Source organism: Gouania willdenowi, chromosome 15 (genome assembly GCF_900634775.1).
Source record: "Gouania willdenowi chromosome 15, fGouWil2.1, whole genome shotgun sequence".
NCBI lineage: Eukaryota > Metazoa > Chordata > Actinopteri > Blenniiformes > Gobiesocidae > Gouania > Gouania willdenowi.
In genome coordinates, this window is record NC_041058.1 from 18,587,344 (window position 1) to 18,610,649 (window position 23,306).

The 23,306-nt window shown below is 36.9% G+C and overlaps 1 protein-coding gene across 10 annotated transcripts in view; it reads right to left on the bottom strand.

Moving 5' to 3' along the window:
* Positions 1 to 23,306, bottom strand: part of adgrb3 (adhesion G protein-coupled receptor B3) — a 142,177-nt gene that overhangs the window by 57,981 nt on the left and 60,890 nt on the right. For 6 of the 10 annotated variants that reach the window (XM_028467984.1, XM_028467980.1, XM_028467979.1 and 3 more), the window contains 7 exons: positions 22,699 to 22,860; positions 15,834 to 15,998; positions 14,947 to 15,111; positions 11,643 to 11,807; positions 10,869 to 10,970; positions 1,359 to 1,465; positions 321 to 515 (listed from right to left, as the gene is read on the bottom strand). In XM_028467984.1, the coding sequence (XP_028323785.1) occupies positions 321 to 515; positions 1,359 to 1,465; positions 10,869 to 10,970; positions 11,643 to 11,807; positions 14,947 to 15,111; positions 15,834 to 15,998; positions 22,699 to 22,860 (1,061 nt within the window). The remainder of the gene's footprint in view (positions 1 to 320; positions 516 to 1,358; positions 1,466 to 10,868; positions 10,971 to 11,642; positions 11,808 to 14,946; positions 15,112 to 15,833; positions 15,999 to 22,698; positions 22,861 to 23,306) is intronic. The other 4 variants (XM_028467982.1, XM_028467986.1, XM_028467987.1 and 1 more) reach the window with 4 other exon arrangements.

The window sequence follows — 23,306 nt, forward strand, 5'->3', positions numbered from 1 at the left end:
GTGATGGAGGTGGAGCTTTAGCTTTAATCTCCATCATCCTATTGACATAAAGAGGATCAAGTCTGCAGTCGAGCCCAACACGAGGAGATGAATCAGCTTAGGATGTGCAGGAGATCTCCTGATACAATAGAGCCCTGGGGTGTGTCTGTTAGCCACTTTATTTTCCAGAAAACACTTTCACTGATAGAAAAAGAGTTAGATTAAAATGAATCAAGCATGAAGGTAATCTAATTAACTCTCTTGTCATTTCAACTGTTTAAATTTGACAATGATTTATGTCTCAGAGTTGGAAAAAATAGAAAAGCCCTGTGGCCACTTACTTGCACATCATCCGATGATGGCTCATAGCTGGCTCTCTTGAAGGTTTCTGTCACATTGCGAAGGATCTCCACTGAGGACAGCAGGTCACCAGCGTAGAAGCTCCTCCTCTGCGTGAGATCCAGGAGGTTCTTCGTGACCTGGGACATCCCGTCTCCAGCCAGCATCCTCTGGCCCTTTGCAAGGTGGCCCTGAACCTCCAAAAACAGCAGAGGACCGAGAACATGGAGCATCAGAGTCCTCTGGCGATCCACAAGATGTACACTGAGCTAAACATTTAAAGTAAATGGAGTGAAAAATTCAGGAAGGAAAAAGTCTATTCTCAAAGGCCCTTAATGTGACACTTATATCTAAGCCATGGCATAATATATTTTGCCTGGCGGATGTTTTTGAAATGAGCCGATATGAATAAAAGAGTGAACTGGAGCAGAAGACACACATTTAAGCAGAAATTGCACAGTGAGATTACATTTCACATCATTGCACAGAGTTTATGTCTATAAATACACATTCACAGGTGCGGCATTAAATGTGCAATTTCAGCTCTTTCTGAATTATTTTATTCTTAAGAGTCACCACAATGACCTACTCTAGTGGAATTACTGTTGTGAAAGAATATCATTTTACATTTCTATTGCAAAATGTTCAAGTTGGGTTTTTTTTTAATTGTATTTTTTTATTGTATTTGTGTTTCTTTGAAAAAAAAAAAATGAAGTGGATTTTAATGTTCAGTTTCAGGCATGAAATAACAATCACACGGAATTTAATATCTTTTAGTGCTTTGAGAGGAAAACATTGATTAGGATAAGAACAAAATTATAATCAGCATTGACAGAGACAGAAAGTTGAACGTCTTGAAGGACAATGGATCAAATGACCACATGTGTATTTTAATATGCTCCACTACTGATGGTGGTTAATCTCTTGTCGTAGAATGATAAAGGGGTGGAAAGAGAAAGAGGAGGAGAAGGTGGGGTGGGGGGGTAATTTATGATGTATTGGAAACAGAGGCTTTGAGAGAGAGCTGACGTTGCACCTACTGATTGCTGCAAGTATCTGAATTCATTTGTTATGCATCGAGCATAGCTGGGCTGCTCCCAGAAGGCCATACCGCGGTGATCCAAAGAGCAGCGTCGACTAGTGGTGCCTGTAGAGGAGGAAAGAGACAGCGACAGGTTCGGAGAACGGGAATGAGAGGCAGAGATGAGCAGACGCAGAGTGCAAAGTGGGAGGTGGGGGGCGGGGAGGGTTAGGACCAGAGAAGAGAGGAAAGAAAGACAGATGGAGAGAGTGGAGGAGCAGGAATTGGATTAGAAAAAAAAAAAAAAAAAAACAAGATAACAGAAAAAACATTATCTGGAAAAGGTTTTTTGCTGATCTTTGCTTCCAATACTCGTCATCTCGCTCTATAGAAAGTTCTTAGTTTGAATGCTAGTAATGCTAAACTGCTTGGAGGAGCTTTTTGAAAGAAAAAAGCTATTATTTAGTAGGGGTGTGCATTGTGTTGAATCTGTCGATACAATACGATTCACATGTCACAATATGATTCATCCCAATTAATCCTAATACTAAACAATATGATATACATCACGATAAATCATGCTATCAATGAATAATTAACAAAATGGTGTCAAATACAATTTCTTTCTTTTTTTTTTTTAAACTTGCGATAACAAGTAAATGGTAACTAACTGTATTTGTACCAAGTACCAATATCAAAAACAAGTGGTGAGTTTATCAAACTGTTAAATTACATTTTTCAAAGAAGTTTAACTTTTGCTTCTACTGCAGATTCTGATTCTGTTAAGTTCTTAAAAAAAAAGAAAAAAATAACCACATACATCTATAAAAGTGCTCAGTGTGTTTTCTGAAAATAAAGTGCAATCAACTTCCAAGCTAAAATGCATTGAGGAGTGAGGTAGTTGAACAAGGTCACACTTAGTGACAGGTGTTTTACGTGCTATGCATATGTTACTGCAATGAAATGTTTTTTTGTTTCGTTAAAAAACATGAATAATTAAAAAAAAAATTGATTTCGACATTTTTTTTTGGATTGATACGATAATCGCGCTGTGAAATATCGCGATATATAACTGAGTCCGTTTTTTTCTTACACCCGTATTACTTAGTGTCCACGCACATGAGAAACATTTTTTTGAGAATACTGCAATTTTCTTTTTCCACCAAATTGTTCTGTCGTTAGTTGTTAGGAATAGTGCATGTCGTTATAATGTTTGCTTACATCCGAATTCAACCAGAATATTTGGAAATATCTGCAAATCCAAGAATTAAAATTTGCAAAAAAATAAATACATGATCACCTAAAATTCAAATGCATTTAATGTAATTGATCCTGATGTTTTTAACTCCATCCTGAAATGTGATGGTGACCTCCTCTGAGTGAGCTGAAAGCACAAACAACACTGACCTATGTGTTAGTTGACCATCTGCACTGTCTTCAGTGTTCATACCACCCATAAAACACCCATCCACAGGAGAATGTACACCCTGCATAGGAATCCAACATCACTACCACCACGCTGTCGACCTGCTGATGTACACTTCACACATCAACCCTCTCCTCCAACACCCGCGCCTGACAATCTGAGGAAAACTGAAACATTTCCCCAGGTATTAGTGCCTCACATACATCCTTCTCTGTCTCTCGTGCCTTTTCTTTTCATACTCTAACCCACACAGACAGAGAGACATAAAAACCTCCCCACCTCCCACACTCACCCTCTCCTCTTACTACTCAGCGATGTGGTGCAAAGAGAGCACAAAAAAGCAGTGCTCTGTGCCGGGAGCGGCCATGCAACACAGTGAGACAACCCAGAGGGCAGAAATAGAAGCCCCCACTTCTTTAGAGCAGGCTGAGCATCTGTCTTCCTCAAAACTGGCCTCACCTGAGTGGATTTATTCACCTTCATTCCATATACTTCTGCAGTTATGTTCAGCAACCCAAAAAAAGTAATTTCAAACACTGTTACTGATATTCTTTCATCGCAAATTAGAAAATTCCAACCCTTTTTTTTTTTTTGCTCAAAAGGTCAGTGTCAACTGAAAAAGGCGGCAGATTTTATATTGGTATGAACTGAGAAAAAGCTCCACAGTGAAGGAGGTCACACATTTTTAAGCAATATCTATTAGGAGTAAAGATTGTTCAAAGACAAAGATTTTTGTAAAGATACAAATATGAGTCGTGTATTGATTCATAAAGTCCCTGGTAACAATTTACTTGAAGTTTTATACATAAAGGCTGCGATTACGCTGTCATTATTAATTAGCATTAATAAGGTGTCATGAAGGCTGTAATTAAGTGTCATTTATGACCCTAACCATGACCCTTTGTTACCCTAACCCAGTGGTGGACTGGCCATGGCATACCGGGCATCGTCCTGGTGGGCGTCAACACAAAGTGGCCCGGTGCTACGATTTGTTTTTTTTGAAGAGCGAATGGAGGCAGACATGGTAACAGGTGGCCAAAAATGGTCCAAAAGTGGCAAAAAACATGGCAAAAAAAGAGTTTAAAGTGACCAAATTGAGCCAAAAGATGTCAAGAGTGGCCAAAAATAAAATAAAAAATGGTGGCTTAGTGGTTAGCACGTCCTCCTCACAGCAAGAAGGTTCTGGGTTCAAGCCCTGGGGTGGACACCTGAGTCCTTTCTGTGTGGAGTTTGCATGTTCTCCCCGTGCTGCGTGGGTTTCCTCCGGGTACTCCGGCTTCCTCCCACAATCCAAAAACATGACTGTAAGGTTGACTGGGGTCTCTAAATTGCCCATAGGAGGCAGACCCCCTCGACCCTGTAAAACAGGAGCAAGTTGGTTTGAAAATGGATGGATGGAGGTATTTATTGGCAAAAGGTCCCAAAAATGGGACAAAGGAAGTTGCAAAACGGCCAAAAAAGGGGTTAAAAAGTTTCCCCCTTTTAAGGTTTTCTGGGGGAATAATAATTAAAATTAAGACTGAAAGAGCCACATGTTGAGCATCACTGAATTAATAACAGCTTCTATGTGGTGTCACTGACAATGTAGTGGGCTGGTCTGGAAAGAAAATGCCTAACCATAACCATAACCCTGCCTACCCTGACTAGATCCCTCCACCTCACCCAAAAAATGTCAACATAGCTTAAAAGGTGCCATATTTTAGCAGCTTCACGGTACCTTATTAATGCTAATGACAGATATTTACAGTGTAATATCTGCCTTATGCATAAAACTTAAAACAAAAGTGTGACCAGATCTTTAAATATGTATTTTGAATCTGAATATAGATACCTAAATTTATTTATTAAGCATACTGTTTACACAAACAATAATTTACAGTTAATACATTTAATCCCTTTTTAAAAAGAAAAAGAAAAAACTGTAATCTAAACCAAAAACCGGAGACGTGGCTTCTTCTAATATAGTCTTACAAACTGCTGCACTTTTATGAGCAGCCATCATGTTTTTTGTCGTTTTTATGTTGACGCGGCAATCAAAATACAGAAAGTAGACTGAATCAATCAATGCTCAGACCTGGATTGATCGGTTGTGAAAGCAAAGCATAGCTCAGTAGTGTCTGATGTCTAAGAGAGCATGAAAAACCTGATCAAAAACAAAGGCTGTTTTCCTCCACAGCGTTGGCCTTATGGCTGTCTGCATGGACAGCTTTCACTATGCAGGCTGGTTCTAAAAAAAAATTCAAAAAACAAAACACTTAACAACCATGAGGTGGCAAATACTAATAATAATAATAATAATAATAATAATAATAATAATAATAATAACTAGGTAAGACCTGCATTTGCAAGGCAAATACGTATTTGGCAATTGAAAATTGGTAAAAATGACAAGCTGTATTTGTTGACAAGTTTGTTGTTTTTACTAATGAAACTGAAAGTAATAATGCACCAATAACAGAAGTCACATTAAAAGGAAATGGTGTTCAATGGTGCCAGTGGCCAAGTTATGGGGAAAAAGATTTTTTTTTTGTTTGTTTTGGCTGAGCTTTGTCAAACTGAAAGCATGGAGGTCTCACTTTGTTCACTTTTCTGAGAAGTTCTTGTCCTTAAATATGACCTTGAGCAAAGGTTAAGGTCACACATTGAAAGGACATGTTGTTCAATGGTACCAGTGGCCATGTTACAGGGAAAATGGTATTTCTTTTTTGTACAGCTTTGGTCCAATGAAATATAATACTCCACTTGAGAGGGGATTTTCATAAATGTAAGCATCAAACTTGTACAGTAAATAATCGTAGAGAAATGGGAAATTTTGGTTTTTGACACTTGATGCGACCTTGACCCTGACCTTGACATTTTGGCTCCAAAAAAGCTCAACTGTACATCCTTGACATTGCTCCTATGAGATGACATATGTTTAATTAGTGCTGCATTTATAGCCGAGGAGGAGTTCCACGACAAAGGAGTTGCGGGAGAAAAATAATAATAACAATAATAAGAGCTCCTACAATAATAGTAATAATAATAAAAAGCAAAGTCCTGCTGGCTCTTAAGCCAACCACTTGTACTGTTATGAACCTTCATTTACTTTATGCGTCTAATTTATTTGTTGCACACTGCCGGATCATTTTCTCTACATTAACCTGGGAAGAGTTTGTTTAATAGCCTGTGGTTTTGGCCCTTTAATTACTCTCTTTTTCAGCTGCATGACTTGAACTTGAATTAATAATTGAGATTTAAGGCTCTCACTACACAAAGGCAGATAAATAACTTTTAGGTACGACGCTCCCTTTGAAAACTAAGCTTTAAGTGCTGTATTAAAAACCATGGAAATATCAAAACAGCCAGGGTTGGGATCAATTACATTTTTCAATTACAATTACGTCTTCAATTATCCATGTTCAGTTTCAACTCAGTTATGATTACTTTGACCAGCATTTTCCCCCAATTACAATTATTGTTTTCTCCCCTTAAGTCAATTACAATTGCATTCTCAATTACTAAAGTTCAATTACAATTAATCACAGTTACTGTGCTTTTAATAAATAACCCCATAAAATGTAACCTACCTCTTGTGTTAGCTTTCTGTTAGCATCTCTTGTGATAACGGACCAGTTTTGACCCATGTCTTAAATCAGCTGTAAAATACACTAAAAATATTATCAATCATCTAATTAGTTTTTTTATCTCTTTGTTACCTTGTTAGGCTTCCTAGTTAATAAAAAATATTGGTATATATTGGTATATTGGTAATATTTTTGGTGTGAGCGTTAATGGTAAAATGATCTTCAAGAGAACTGACAGGTAGTGAGAAAAGTTGATATGAAACACATTTTAATTATTGTTTAATAATTGTTAAAACTTACATATTAACTATGTATTGACTGCTGTATTAACTACATGAGTGAGGAATCAGGGTTGGGGTCAATTACATTTTTGAGTTACAATTATGTTTTCAATTATCCATGCGCAATTGAAATTAAATTATGATTACAGTGACCAGCAGTTTTTCCTAATACAATAAAATTACATTTTTTTAACCTCTGAAAGTCCACGACAGTTACGTTCTCAATTACAATTAGTCACAATTACTGAGCCTGAAATAAATAAGCTAATAAAAGTTAACGTTCCTCTTGTGTTAGCTTTCTGTTAACATCACTTATGATAATCAGCTGTAAAATACACTAAAAACAAATATTGAATTTCTTTCCTATTTTTTTTGTTACCTTGTTAGGCTTCCTAATCATTGAAAATATAGGTTTTAATATTTTTAGTGTGGGCGTCTGAGCCTTTTTTGTGTCTGTTTACCCCATGATTCCAATTTTTTTAGATAGCAAAATGTGGCAAAGCTTGATATGAAACATATTTTAATAATTGTTAACTACATATGTATAGAACTGTACATAGAGGTGTAACATGGTTCCCCAGTTTTGCGTTAAATTCTAATTGACAATATTTATAGAATTTTTAAGGCAATTACAATTACGAAGTTAATTATCTAAAATGACAGCAACAAATTTTTAAAATTACAATTGCGATTATAATTACGCCATAATTGTAATTAATTATCAAATATGCATGTACAAGTATAGAATACTTTTTTTTCAGTTATTCATTCATTTTAGAATTTGTGTGAATCTGAACAGGATTGAGTGTGTAAGTGAACCTTTAGGGAAACCTTTGTTTGACTGATGTAATATGAATATGTTCATCTGCTGTGTGTTTGCACATGCTTGACTTTTCTTTCCGTTTTTGCCTCTGGCTGCAGTTGTCATCCACGATGACCATTGAGGTGCTGATGCCTGCGCGCTCAGCGCTATCCTCTGATGACCTTGATGATGACAGTGACTACAGCTGAGTAGGTGTCGAGGCTCTCTAACATATTTGGACAATTGGCTCTCGCAGTCCATTTACATCCCAGTAACACATTTTGTTATGCTGATCAATATTTCATTCTTGTTTCCACTGCCCTCAGCAGTCATTATATGGCACAATATTCAAAAATGAAAAGAGGTATCCACCCCACGAGGTGAGTTTCAACGTGTTTTTTTTTTTTTTTTTTCTCTGAGCGCGTCACTTCGACCTTGATCTAATTACGGGCCAAAGGTCGGAAGGGGACGGACTCATTTACGGTTTCTTAATGTGGGCTTTGTAAAACCTGCTGACACTGGAGCCTTGACTAATGGCTTTACAGATAAACTTGACCTGACCTGAACTATTGTCTATCCTGCTCCTTTTTTCCAGTGGTCAGAGCCAGTGTTGACAGCAGTGTGCACTGTACTTACACATGAAATATGTCTGCTGGCTGTAATTTTACCCTTTTATCTTGACACTGTTCAGGCATTACCTTTGTTCTGTGGCACTGTGCAATAGCACTCTGATGGTATCATTTTGTGGGAAAACTCTGACCTGAGCACCATTACTGCCAGTCATAAATCCTCCAACATCTTTACTCTTAAAAGTGTATCAAAACAGCTTTTCATTCTTTGCTTTCTACAGTTAAAACGTGTGTTTTCAACAGTAACTTTGTACCAGTGTTTAAAATGCAACGGCCTATTAGGACCACATTAAAATAAATAAAAAAAATATGGGCACTACAAGATTAAAGTCATAATATTTCAAGAATAAAGTTGTAATTTTATGAGAATAAAGTCGTGTGTTGCAGTCACTTGTGCGTTATGGTGAGATTATACTTCTCTTTAGGCTTAACACATGGTGAAATAGCGAGCCTTTACGACTTTATTGTCATAAAATAACGACTTTAATCTAATAAAATTATGACTTTATTCTCATAAAATGATGACTTTATTCTCAAAATACTACAACTTTAAGCTTGTAGTGCTCAAATGTATTTTAATTTTAATGTGGCCCTAATATGCCGTCGTAGTAATGAATTAAACTGGTAATAAAGTAATTACGTGTTAAAAAATGAGATGGTTGAATCATGCTAGATAATTATTTTATCGTACAGAATGCAGCTGTAGTGTTAGCATTTGAGCTGCATGTATTGATAGAAAAAAAGAATGATAAAGATGCTGGTCTGAAGCCTGCAGAAAATTCTAATCTTACGGCTGCAAAAAAAAAAAAACATTATGCAAATCGATAAAACTGCAGTTGGTCTGGGGACTGTTTTTTTAAAAATTTATTTTACAAAATTAAAGAGATGATTATACGTTCAAAAACATTTTTTTTTAATTAAACTTTATTCCAAGCTAACAAATTAGAATCATGCTTGTTCATGAAATTCCTCCAAACTTTATTTAGTTAATCAATCTCTGATGGTTGCTTATTGATTCTTTAGTTCACATGTGTCAAACTCAAGGCCGGGGGGCCAATTCCGGCCTTTTAGAGCATCAGATTCGGCCTGCAGGAAAAACTAAAAAATTACAGAAAAAAAAAAAACGTGTAATGTGTAAAATATAAATGATCAATTATTTTGTACCTCAAAATACACAAATTCAATGAAACTTTACAATATTTGTGAAATGATAGCAGTCATTTTTAATAGCAAATTGTTGAAAAAACTCTCATTTTTTACCAAATCCTGCAATTTGTCTTTAAATCTTTCTTGAAGTTTCCTCAAAATAAATACAAATCAATCACAAAATCAAGTAAATTTAGGCGAAGATCCTGCAGGGACTGATAGGTAACTTATTGTTGGATATTGTTGGTGACCTACATACTTTTCATATTATTTAAACTTAAACATGGAAGTGCAAAGTAGGGCATATTATTGTCAGAATTTCCCACCTATATTCTATGTATATATATATATATATATATGTGTGGCCCACTTGACATCAAACTGGTCTGTATTTGACCTCTGAACTAAAATAAGTTTGACACCAGTGTTTTAGTTGATAAGAAAATGTTTGTCCAAATGATAAAACTGTTCCAAAAGAAACTTCCTGTGGCAAACTACATCTAAAGCTTGCATCATGTGGTCCTGTTGTCTGTTAATAGTCTCACTGACCTTCAGCGAGTGCTAAGGTAAACTACACAACAGCAGGTGTGGTGAAGGATATGCTACTTCCTTGCCTTTCATTGCTCTTCCCTCGCTTTGTGCTTCCGTGAGTTCAGCACGTCCTGTGAGATGACATTGTCTGCTCTAATGCTTTTTTTTTTTTTTTCTCTCGCTGCACATTAGGGCTTTATGTCTAAAAGCAGGGCGAGGTGTGCTCTTCCATATCAGCCGCCTCAGAATCCCTGTTACCACTCTTCCATGCAGTGCACTAAGGGCGCACTGACAGGTGTGCCCTTAAATTACAGGCCTGCGTTTGGAAATGAACAGTAATATGCCTTCTCTTCAAGTATAATTCTAAACCTTTGTTTTTTTTTTTTTTTTTTAAAGCAGAAAACTCAGTGGAGCGAGAAGAAAGCAAAAATTATTTTTCTGTTCACTGCACATTCAACCAACTACAAAACTTCTACAAAAATCAGAGATGGTAAGACCTCCAGCACCTGAGGCCAAATACAATGATACCCTGTACGGTATGCAGTTGTTTTCACTGACAGCAAAACTATTGCTTGACTATAAAAATATTGCTTTTGTAACATTTTGCATTTGATTTTAGGATTTCAGAGTGAAAATCGTGACGAAAACGTGCTGTTGATGCAGGAGGATGGTTAACGTGCCCTTAACTCGCATACTCATGTTACAAAAACGGCAAAAGTCACTCAACGACATAATGACCGCAGCGTTACTATCCCAAAAATACATTTTCACCAGCGGAGCCTTGTTGTTGTTGTAGCAGTGTCTCTGCGGCGCATGCCGATGACGGCATCATAATTTGTTACCTTGTTATTTGCTAAAACAAATCATGGTGGACAGGCGCTTCGCCCAATCAGCTTCAAGCATTCTGTTCATGTCCCTCAGCAGACACAGATTGATGTGGAGAACTGGAGTTAGAGGGAGGGGCTACACATCAATCTGGCTCTTGCCAGTTTACTATCATGGTACCACAAATAAAATGTGTATCTAATAAAGAATGATACAATTGGCTTTGTAGGTTAGAAATAAAAGTAAACTTTAAGCCAATTAAAAGTCCTTTAAACAACCTCTGTGATGAATCTAACCATGTAATAAGATATTCCAGTCCTTACCTGTGGCATTGGGTGGGCATCTATTAAAGGCAAGTTCTCCTGAAGGGGTCCGTCTCCACACCATTGACACTGCATAGTCCTCAGGACAAATCTCATACGGAGCTGAAGAGCAAAATGATTCAAGTGTTACGACATAGATGCAAAAAGCTTTAGCATTTCAAACATGATGCAACTCTTTCTTCATGTTGCGTGTGATTGAGGTATGGAAATATAGGAGATCAAAGCAGTTTAGTGTCAGTGTGTTTGAGTTTAGCACTTCAGGATTAGAAGAAAACGTGTCATGTTATTTAGTCTCAGGGTTTGGTGATTTCAATGGTGCAGAAACAGAATAATAAAACTGTGTGTTTTGGACTAAATGTCCTTCTTTACTCAATACACCAAAAGTCTGAAGTACACTTTAAAAATTGACTCCTTGAAATAACTTTTTAGGAATCATTTACAATAATTTTTTTACAGTGTTTTAACTTTCTAGTGCAGTGGTTCCCTACCTTTTTTGGATCGTGACCCCATTTTGATATCAAGAATTTCTGGCGACCCCAAATAAATGTTTTTCTGGAATTACTGTTTGTTGTACTGTAAATTGGGTCAATGACGTGACACCTAAATATTCTGTCCAACTACATTTCTTTAAGTTAAAAAAGTTTAAAATGCAGAAAAAGATACTCAGTCGTCCGCCTCTCTCACCCTTCTACAGAGATGATTAGACTAGCATCACTTGCTCTTTGATTTCTCTGTTTTGCAAAGGAAGAAGATCAAAGTCAAACTTCAGCTCACCTGGACAGCGCTGTTCACTGCACTTTCGAACCTCTTCGCCGTTTCCGTCACACTGTTGCCCAGTCGCGGCTGCTCCCTGACACACTCGGGCTCGCTTCTGCCATCCACCATCGCACGACTTAGAGCAGCCGCTCCACGGGCCCCAAGGGTTCCATTGGCCATTGGCTGAAACACATTTATCCTCAATGAGAAACACATCCATCCCTCGAGCCATAAATGGTTATTCATCAACTGAAAATTGCATCACATATCAAACGTCTGAAATGTAAGGTTCGATTACGTCTTTGTTTTAAATAGATCTATTTGCGTTTCCAGTAACGATATTGCTACAAGTGCAAACTGCTAAAGCAAATTCAAAAATATATTATTGTTGTACATTTGAAGTAGCTTTGACAGGCGCAATTATTTCCATCCAGGTTTGGGGTCAATTACATTTTTCAGTTACAATTACGTTTTAATAACCCATGTTCAATTGCAATTCAATTACAATTACAGTGAACAGCATTTTTTTTTTTTCACTTTTTGTAAACTACAATTATCTTTTATCCTTAGAAAGTTAAATGACTAAAGTTCAAATAGAATTAATCACAATTACTCAGCCTGAAATAAATAACCTGATAAAAGTTAACATTTCTCGTGTTAGCTTTTTGTTAGCATCTCTTATGTAATGGGGCCCTAAATCAGCTGTAAAATACTCCAAAAACACATTTATTTTGTTTCCTATCTATTGGTTACCTTGTTAGGCTTCCTATTCAATGAAATAATAGGTTCTAATATATTGTGGCGTGGGTATCTGAGCCTTTTTTGTGTCAGTGTACCCCTTGATTTTTTTATTTAAATGGTAAAATGTGGTAAAGCTTGAAATTAAACATTTTAATAACTGTTAACTACATATGTGTGGAACTGTACATAGAACTGTAACATGGTCCCCCAGTTTTGCATTAAATTATAATTGACCATTTTTATAGAATTTTCATGGCAATTACAATTACAAAGTCAATTATCTAAACTTAAATACACTTTAATCATGATTACGCTAGCAGCAGATTTACAATTACCGTTATAATTACAGAATTATATTTGAATAATTATGTCAATTATAATTGACCCCAACCCTATTTCCATCACTTTTAAATTATTATAAAACAAAATGCAGCCTTTATGCCCTTGTGATTAAAACAGTTAAACGTTTGATTGAAAGCAGATGCCCCTCCCCCTCTTCAGTGACGTATAATCCCATTATGCCCTTTTCTGAACAAATGTAACAATGGCTTGTGAGCAGGAAACACACTCCGCTCACATCTTAACCTCCACTTATCCTTTTCTTCACATGTATGGGCAAAACGCGTGTCCTCTCAGAAGTGCTACTAGAAAAACAGCAACACAAAGACACAACTGTGCCTCTGTCGGGCTAGAGATGATGTCAAGGCATTGATCAGATCTCAGAAGAAGCTACTCGTGCCTCTGCAGATGATTTCTCAAACAGATTTATGAGTAAGTGTTTCAAAGAGCTCATTGTTCTTGAAGAAAGTCAATTTGAAAGCATACAACATGTGATTCAACATCCAGTGCAGGGGTTTTATTCATTACCATTGGACCTCCCAGGGGCATGACAGTGCGTCATATCAGTGTTATGTGTGCAACTTCCTTTGCATAAGAATAAATTGGGGGTCAGAAAGTGACAAATTATTAAAAAAAAATGACTAATCTGAGAAATAAGTTCCTATTTTATGTCAAGCTCACTTTAAAACAACAATATAAGCTATTTTATAGTGTTTTAACAGTATACCTTAAATCAATTGTCTGTTGATTACATATGTATTGTCTACATGTAGTACTTTAGTATTGAAATGGAAAATGTGTGTGCAATCACAAAAATAACTTATCCATTTATCCCAACAAAGAATGTTTGAAAGATAATTAAAAAGTGTTCGGGTATAGAGATGATTGCATTAGAATTACCCTTTTGAATAAAGATTATATTTTAAGCACTCAAATGTAAAAATGTCAGTTTTTCTTTGCACTCTTGATCAGGGAAAACCCTTTTGCACTTGTTGGGACTTTACTTGCTTAAAAGTAAATAATACTGTGCACATTGATAATCATATAGTACAGTGGTTCCCAAATTTTTCACAGGCCCGTACCCCTTCACACCTTTAACCTGAAGCCATGTACCCCCACTCCTGCACACTTAATAAACATAATGTCATATACAATGTAGAACTACAGTGAAATTTGTCCCTGAATTTCACTAATCCTGTTGAGGAATAATACTTAATAACTAGAATATTTGCATTTCCTGAAGAAAATGCAAGTGAGGATGTAGACGTTGTCCCGTGTCGTCCTGCCTTAGCTTAGCATTAGCATTAGCTAGCATTATTCTAGCATTAGCCTAGCAATGGCATTAGCCTAGCATTAACATTGACCTAGCATTGACTTTAACCTAGTATTAGCCTAGCAATAGCATTAGCCTAACATTAGCATTCACCAAACATTAGCTTTAAGCTAGCATTAGCCTTGCAATAACATTAGCATTAGCTGCTCTATTCTAGTTTCCAATGTTGACGCAGCGTTTTTCAATTTTCATTCACGTACCCCCTATGACAATTTGCGTACCCCTGGGGGTACCCGTACCCTACTTTGGGAACCTAGGATATAGTATTTACTAAACAGGAAGGTTTCATTAAACTAATAAAAAGTGAAATTAGTCAAACAACATCATCTCCTTTTCATTAACATGAGCATGATTATTAAATAAGCATTTTCCCGCTTCTTAGTTTCAAGATTTTGATTTGTGTAGACTTATTGAATAATAAAAGAATGCAGTTACACACATGCCACACACTCACGTAAATCCATAGACTTCAATTGAATACCCTGGCTGTTTCACATTGAGGCATTGAAAATTGCATCAGCAGATTATACCAATGCTCAGAACCTTCACATGATCAGACAATTCAAAGCCTGATCCAGACTGCTAAGCTGACATCTTTGAGCCCCTAATACAGCCGTGATGTTGACAGGCATTTTTGGGTTGCTAACCCTGACTTATGTGAAAGGCATACAATATATGGCTAAATGGATTTTTCAACTACAGTTGATAGTGCATGGTCTTAAACACAGTTATTGAAACAGCTTTAGTTCTCACTGCAGCCTTTAGAGTCAGGCTCAACATGCAATCTAAAGGGGACACCACTGTAATTCTCGCATCTGGTGTTTGTCACTTATTTTCTTACGTGCAACCACAGTTTTGTGAATTCAGACATCAAAGTCTACGTAGAATTAAGTGGCTCAGGATTTTTACCTGTGCAGTCAGGATTATGGCACTCTCTGCTTTCTGCCCAGTGACCGCGACACTCAGATCCCCCATGGGCGGCTGCTGAGCACTGCCTGGTCCTCTGCTGAGTGCCATTGGCACAGGTCACCGAGCAATCGCTCCAAGAGCTCCATTCCTGCCACTGTCCGTCCACTGAGGCACCAACCACAACCCAACAAGCACGTCCCCAGCGAAGGGAAAAAGAGGGCAAACAGATAGACTCAGATCACGATATCTCTCTCAGATTGAAAAACTCAATAAGCAAATAATAAATGGAGAGCAAAAGATACTGTACATGGCAAAATGTGAGAAATGTTGCTGAAAGTGGTAAATCTGCTTTGTGAGGCTACAATTTTCCAAAGTTGCCCAAAGATAAAAGAGGGAAAGACATAAAAAGAGTTTTGATAGCACTTTCCTTTCAGGAGGTTTATATTATGTAGGATCCCAAGGCAAACAGCACAGAAACTATATTCTAACTGCGTCTCCTTACTGCCTGAGCGAAGGGAAAGCATCAGGATTTGAGTGGTTTTTTACTCCGTTGCCAAAGCAAAGCTAACATTACTGTGTGTAAGAACTCATCATCACTAATCTGCTTACCATTCACAGGCAATTGCGGGTAAGTGATTTTGACGTCAGTATTACGGCACTCCCTCAACAGGGTTTTCTAAACCATATTAGTCTGTGAGCACAATTACTTTAAATCACCACAAAGCCTCCTTTAATTCATTTTTACTTACCTTTGACTAATGACTGTAGAGCTCGGCGGGGAGTGTAACACAGCCTTTCTATAGCTTTAGCGTTCTCTCACAGTGAGGATTTATTTAACGAGCATAGCGGCTTGTGCAAAATGGCTTTTATACAGCACATATTAATACCTGGGCATAGGGCTATGTTGCAAAGCTTAGTCTGGGTCTCAGGTCCATCACAGGCCCTGCCTCCATGCTGGGGAGGAGCACACATCCTAGTCCTAGTGCGGTGACCTCGGCCACACGTGAATGAGCACAGGCTCCACGGTGACCACTCCTCCCACACACCGTGTACTGCGGGCACAGAAAATGTGTCAGGTCTTATTAACGCTTTCATGCCTGGTGTAGTGTAAGAAATAAGTAAATAAAAACCTTCACAAACGGCACGGGATAGAAAAAGAAAAAGAGATAAAATAATTCACACATCAGCAACAAGACAAACGTAAGAGAAACACAGAGCACACAGACATTTTGGGGATCGATTAGGCCTAAGGTCTCACACTAGAGAACGTAGGCCTCACCATGGCTGCAAAAATGTATATATCAACATTAACATTATGATAGTTTTACCGATTAATTTCATTTTTTACTCTAAAATATCTTTTTTAAACAAACATCTTACAAGCAGCTTTTACCCAAAAAGACTCCCAAAACACACAGATCCTTAGATAGACAGCAAAAAAAAACGACACTCAAACAGTAAAAAAATTTATCTAAAAAATACACATTATGACAACAAAAATGCACAAAAATACTTGTAAAACACACAAGACTACAAAAATACACAAAACGACTCCAAAAACACACAAACTGATGACAAAAACCCACAAAATGACACTAAAAACACAGTTAATGACTTAAAAAAACCCACACGCAAATATACAGGAAAATATACAAATAAACAATAAAAATGTCAAATGATGCCAAAAAGAAAGAAAACTATAAGAGAAATATATACAAAATAATGAAAATACAAACAGACAAAACACACACACACACACACACACACACACGCTGTTATTTTCTAAATGAATGCTCAGGTTTGGTCTATATTATAAATACCCTCCATCGTGATAAAGGTTTCACATCTACAGAGGAAACAAGAACTGAAAATACGAAAAATAGTGCAGGGTCTCAGCAGATGCACATACTGTAGCAGAATCCTTCCAGGGTGACCATGTTCACTGACACAGGATCAACACTGGTTTCACAAAAATCAAAGGAGGACCCTGGCATATGGGAGCGTACACGTTCAGTCTTCGTTTACACATCACATGGATGCCTGAGTGCATTTGCGTTGCGTACCTGAATAAATCATGTCACAGGGTCGGATGAGGCTGGACACCTTATGGCAATGCAACTGCTCACCAATGTTCTGTTGGGAACCGCATGTATTCCCCTTTACATTATTTAAAACCAGTTGCATTGACACACGCCAGTACTGAGGACACATTTTTATGGCATCAACAGTGTACAATCCAAGCAGGATAGGCCACCCTGTCATATAACTAAATATCACTAAACTCTTCAGATCTTTATCCAATCAAGCATTGATGGATGTTTTAAACCATGTGTCAAACTCAAGGTCCGGGGGCCAAATCTGGTCCTTTAAAGCTCTTACATTGGCCAGCAGGAGAAAGTAAAAAAAATGACTCAAAACATGACTCATTGTGTAAATCACCAACTAATTCAATTGTAGATTTCTTAGTACCGTCAAATACACAAATTCAATGATCACACAGCTTTGCATTGCCTATATATTACATGATGTCAACTCATTTTGAACTTCAAATTGTTGCAAGTACCCTTAATTTTTATTTTTTTTTTTTTACAAAATCCTACAATTTTTTTCAAATTCTTCCCCAAAATGTTAATAAAATTGGTCACAAAATCAAGGAAATTTAAGATCCTGCAGTGACTGATTTATCATATTACATTATATTATATCACTTATTGCTTAGATATGGTCAGTGCCTCACATACTATTATTGTTGGAAGTGCAAACTAGGGCATATGAATGATAAAATTGCACATTTATTTACCGCCGATAATCTATGGTCCACTTGAGAATGAACTGGTTTGTATTTGGCCCCTGAATTCAAATGAGTTTGACAAATGCCTCTGATTCAGGCACTGCAACAGCCCACCTGTCAGTGGTTTGATGAAGTAAATGGCCCAACAAGCCCAATATGCTTTGGCAGGAAAATGAAGCCTGGAAAAAATAAAAAAATAAAAAAATAAGCTGGGTGGTCAGCTTATTATGGTATGGTGGATCAGTGTAGCTTCATGACAATAGATAAAATGTTTTATTCAAGCATACTAAAGCACTAAGTCCAACTTCCTAACCTAGTTTAAGTGAAGGATGTTTGCTGAGTCCCATTGGATGACGAAGTGTCTCACTGTAGGCCAGATGACCATCAGGTTAATGTGGGCCGACAACAGCTCCGGTCTGCATACTAATCGTGGTAATACACAAAGCCGACAGCTCATTCCCTGCTTCCAGACCTTTAAATTACAGACCACTTCTCTACATTATGGCTTTTAATTTTGATGAAAAATGTGCCATTACAACAAAATATCAGGTCAGAGCGCTCATTTAAGAGAATGAGCTTATAAAAAAATAAAATAAAACTACGGTAGATGATGTACTGTATGTCAGAAGTGTATGCTTAAATAGTATTTTTTTCTTAATTATTCACAATCAACAAAGACTTTTCAAGGTTGTTTTAAAATAAACAAACATTTGGATAAACACTGAATTGGATCACGTCATACAGAATGAATGGGAGGTTATATTCTATGCAGACGATCCTCTATTATTCGTAAAATGAAAAACAAAAGTTGTTTTTTTTTTTTAATTTATGAAAATAATTATATGCAGTGAATACACCTTTCTTCCTTTCACCTAAAGTATTAATATTTTCTTATTTAATACGAGTTATTTTCAATTCAATTCACTTGAATTAAATGATATTTATCTTTTGTGAGAAACACCAAGCAGCTGTCAATGGACTTGCATATTGACTTGTGTGTCATTGTGACAGATCATACTCGGCAGATGGCGAGACTTCAGAGAAGTGAAGAAAACGTTTGCAAAAGAGTCAAAGTTTGGCCTTTGAAAGGGAAATCTGAAAATCCTAGGTTAAGAGTATATCTGGATTTAAGTTAAAAATGCATATAATGCATAAAACCCTGATAATAGCGACTCAGATCTCATCCGAGCCTTAGTAGAGTAAAATACTGCTGCACTCGATACGTTTTTGTAACAAATAAACTATCCTTAAATGTTTATTTTCACTGAATCATTGAGACAAATGTGTTCAAGTATCGCACACAGGATTTTATTAAGGATGCTGCAGATTTGGGGTATAGATTTTGAAGTGTTTTTTCAAAAAAATAAAATAAATACCAAAATCTTACAAAATTGCTCAATTGTAAGAGCATGTTTCGGTTAGTAAAAGAGTAGTTAGCGGTTAGTAAAATAGGGACGTGCTGGTTCCCTATTAAATGCTTCAGTAGTGGTTATTTGAAAATGAAACAATGGCATAGATTAAAGAGAAATAAAGTGTTGCATGTTGAAAATTAACCATTTAACACCTGTAATATTAACATCCCCATCTGGGTTTTTTTTGCTTATTCTGTCTATAAAATGACCTATGAGGAAGTGCTTTTACCATGTTTTCTATAGCACTTTAGACTTCCAATAATTGGCAGTTTTTCTAACCATTTATTACATGTTCTTTCAGTGTAATATTTTAAAATTAAGAAAAACACAAAAATGAAATTTAGAAAGTATAAATCTATTTACAATAAATTAAATAAATAAATAAAATAAAGTGTTTTTCTAGTTTCTAATTGTGCAAAAACAGGCCATTTTATGGTAACTAATTACAGGCGTTTTTGGCCCTAATGGCTCTGGTGAAACTGAAGGCCTATTTCCTAACTTTTTTTTAGTAGATGTAAAGTCTTTCTTCCTTATCTTTCCCTCTAATTAAAGTGGAACTGGGAAATTGTAGTAGTATTTCTGTGCGTTAAACTGATAACCCTTCGGATGATTCAGTAACTTTAAAGTAGTTGGTTTCAGAATGGTTGGTGACCCCTGATTTAAACAATAGTATTTAGAGTCCTCAGATTCTATGTCTATTTACCCGTATCAAACTGATAATCCTTCTTCCTAACATTTTGAACATAGTTTGAACTTGCTGTGGTACAATATTTAGAGCTGGAGCTGAATTGTGCTGCAGCCAGATCTCTGGATCAGGCCAGTGGGCTGCATGAGACGAGCCACCGTCTCTCCCAACCCCCGCCTCGCAGCGCTGCTTTGATGCTTTTAGCTAAGTGTCCCGTGGTAGCTGAGGCACTCACTTTGAACATTTCAAAGTTCAAAGCAGGCGGTCGCCACTGCTAGAAGTCACAGAATGGGATTTTTGCCTCTTTGTATAAATGTGTGTTTTTTTTTCCTCTGAAGAGCAGCCCTGCATTACAGGTACCCCACAAGGTATCAAACTGCACCTCTAAAGGTGAAACACACGGACCTCCTCAGGACTCAGGACAAAGTAAGAGTGTTTGCCAGGAGACTTTTAATTAATTTACTGTACACTGGGATTTGGCAGAATGTTTTTCATAGCCTTCCAGTGAGGTTTAACCTTTCCAAGTTGTTTTTCCCTGCCTCGCCAGTATTTGTACAGCTGCAAAGCGCCTTTTCACACAGAGCGGTTTGAAGTGGTTTCCACTGGCAACACACAACCAGCACTGGTATTGTGCAGCAGAGTCCATCCTCACATGCAATGACTTCAGTTCTTTAAAAGGTCCTTACAATATGGATTAAAAAAAAAAAAAAAAACACGCGATATTCTAATAATTGTGAAATTATCATTGTTGAATTAAAATGAATGCGACAAAAACCTAGTCTTGTCTCAGTGTTCACTTCAGTTTTTATGTTTTAGATTCTTGTGTTTTTATTATTCTTTATTTATATGGTGAATCTGCTTATTAATATTGCTTACTAATACAGTTAATGTACTTTTATGTGTGTAATGTAATGCATTTTTACCCCTTCAATGCATTTAATGGAAAGACGGTATAGTACTAACCTGATATAATACTAAATATCCTTTCAGAATAAGACAATTAAGAAAAAAGAAGGCAAACATTCCAAAAGTTACCTTTTTTTAGAGATTGAATCGAAGTTTGTGGTGGTGAACTAAATACCAAAATCTCCCCAACTACTCTCAAAAATGTGAATACACAGCAGTTTAACACATTTAATTTTATTTTATAATAAAACAACCCGACCCTTGAATTTAGAACGCCAGATATAAATCAACAACTTTAGCTTTACAGCTCGTATTGCTCAAACACTGTGCTATTATTATTCAAACTAACATAAAAAAACATTGATTCTTATCAGCATCAGCAGACTCCCATCCCTGAACAGGATTTAGCAGATCAGAAGATTAATGAAAACAATATTATTGTGTTTATTATACAGTATACATACATATACATCCTTTTTTTTTCTTTTTAAAATTTAAATTAAAATGTTGTGCAAAATGTCTGGTTTCACATTCTTCTAATGAAAAAGATTATATTACATTTTCTTTAATTATTATTCCTTTTCAAACTAAAACACCAACACACAATTTTAAATTGTATTCTACACTTTCACTTTCTGAAATATAACTCAAGTTCAAATAAAATGCAGTATAAAGCAAACAAGAAGGAGAAAAAGGAAGAAAGAGTATCAAAATATCTGAGCTGGTGCATGGTGACACTTTGTGCACTAATCCTTTCTACTCTGTATGCATTACACAGTATAACAAACACAATTAAAAACTCAATCTCGAAAAAAAAAAATTATTTGGGGTCGCTTGAAATTTGTGATTTAAAAAAAATGAGTTCACTACCCAAAAAAAGGTTGGGAACCACTGCTGTAGAGCAGCAGACCAAATGAAAAATCACCATGGCGACATACACCTTTAATAACGGTCGCTATTAAGTGACTCAGGCAGCGATGTAAGTCGAAAATGAAATCATTTTTCATACATGATAATTCGTTGAGCAGGAATTGGGTGAGTACCTTTTTTTTTTCTTCTTTTCGAGCACCAGGCTTTATAGTGTCGTTGCTTAATAGGGACGGTTATAGAGGAGCGGCGTCATGAGTGGTATTTAGGCAATTGCTCTTGTCAGATGACTCATTCTTGTTCTAGATCTCAGTGCACGCTCGCTGTAAGAGAATGACCCATTTGAAAGACGCCAACTTCCCACTTCCCAGATGTCACTAGTCCTCAAATGATGTCCAGTACATCACAGTTAAGAACGTCAACATTGACAGCCTGCACTATTTTTATTCATCACGCATTTTGTGATGGGATCTCCGAGGAGCTAAACTTATCAGCATCTTGACTGAACATAAGCAAAGGATTTTATGACTAAAACAACATATTGTCCGGTGTAAACAATCCCAAAAGGCGCTTTTGTGACAGGCTTTTCCAACCAGATGCACGCTGACAAACAGTATTACGCAACAATCAGCACTCAGGGAAGCATCTGATGTTGATACCTGACTACCAGTGACTCATCTGCCACGCCATCACGAGTCGAGGGGAGAATTGCCTTCAAGCTGGCTTGAAGAAACGCTGCGAAGCTATTTTAGAATTCAATGTTGACCTTCAAGGAGATGAAGCTGAAGACATATCAGAATCTAATGCTCCCCAAACTCCATGCAGATATAAAAGTCAATCGCCACAATGCTGATGAATTGCTAAACAGTTGTGTATAATGGAAAACACAAAAAAATGACAATGAGGGAAAAAAAAACATTCACAAAAAAAAACATCAATCAAAGAACATTTAGTTCCAGAACTTACTGAAAAAATCATTCTCAGCAAGACACATTCAAAAAAGTTGCAAACAAGTCACGACATTTCCTCCCATATAAACATCAAAAGTGTAAAAAACATTCATATATTCAAGAATCTGCGGCTAACACTACCTGGACAAGGGGCAGTGTTATTGCAAACCCTTGATTCTCTTAAAGGGCCGCTGCAGTGTGTTCCGTATGGTGAGACACATGTTCTTGTTCGCACCTGCGACCCTTGACCGCATGTTACGGAGCATGAGCTCCACTGGGACCACTCCTCTGCACCTGATTCACCTGTGTGGGAGAAGGGTGACACTAGTTAAATGCAGCAATACGGTCCCTGGGCACGGCTTACGGGAGGGGGCGGGGTGGGGCAAGGTGGACAGGGTTGAGTAATATGAGGAGGGGCCAACAGGAGTTACGGGGGTGAGGTATAGGGTCCTGAACACTTGTCGATAGATTTTGCTACTTTAATGTGGTCTTAGATGAATACTGATGAAAAATAAAAAAAAAAGGGGTTGTTTGCAGCTCAAAATGTCGCTGGAAACAAAAGAGATCATAATTTCACCATCAACAACAGGTGTGTCGATCAATCATTTTTTCTTTTTTTTTTTTTTTTTGGAAGTGTATTAAAATGTGTATTCATACAAAGATCACAGAGAAGGCAAAGCTTAAGCTACAAAAAGAACAGTAGCTCACATCTTAAACAAAAACAAAAAACATTCATTTAAAAGGATGTC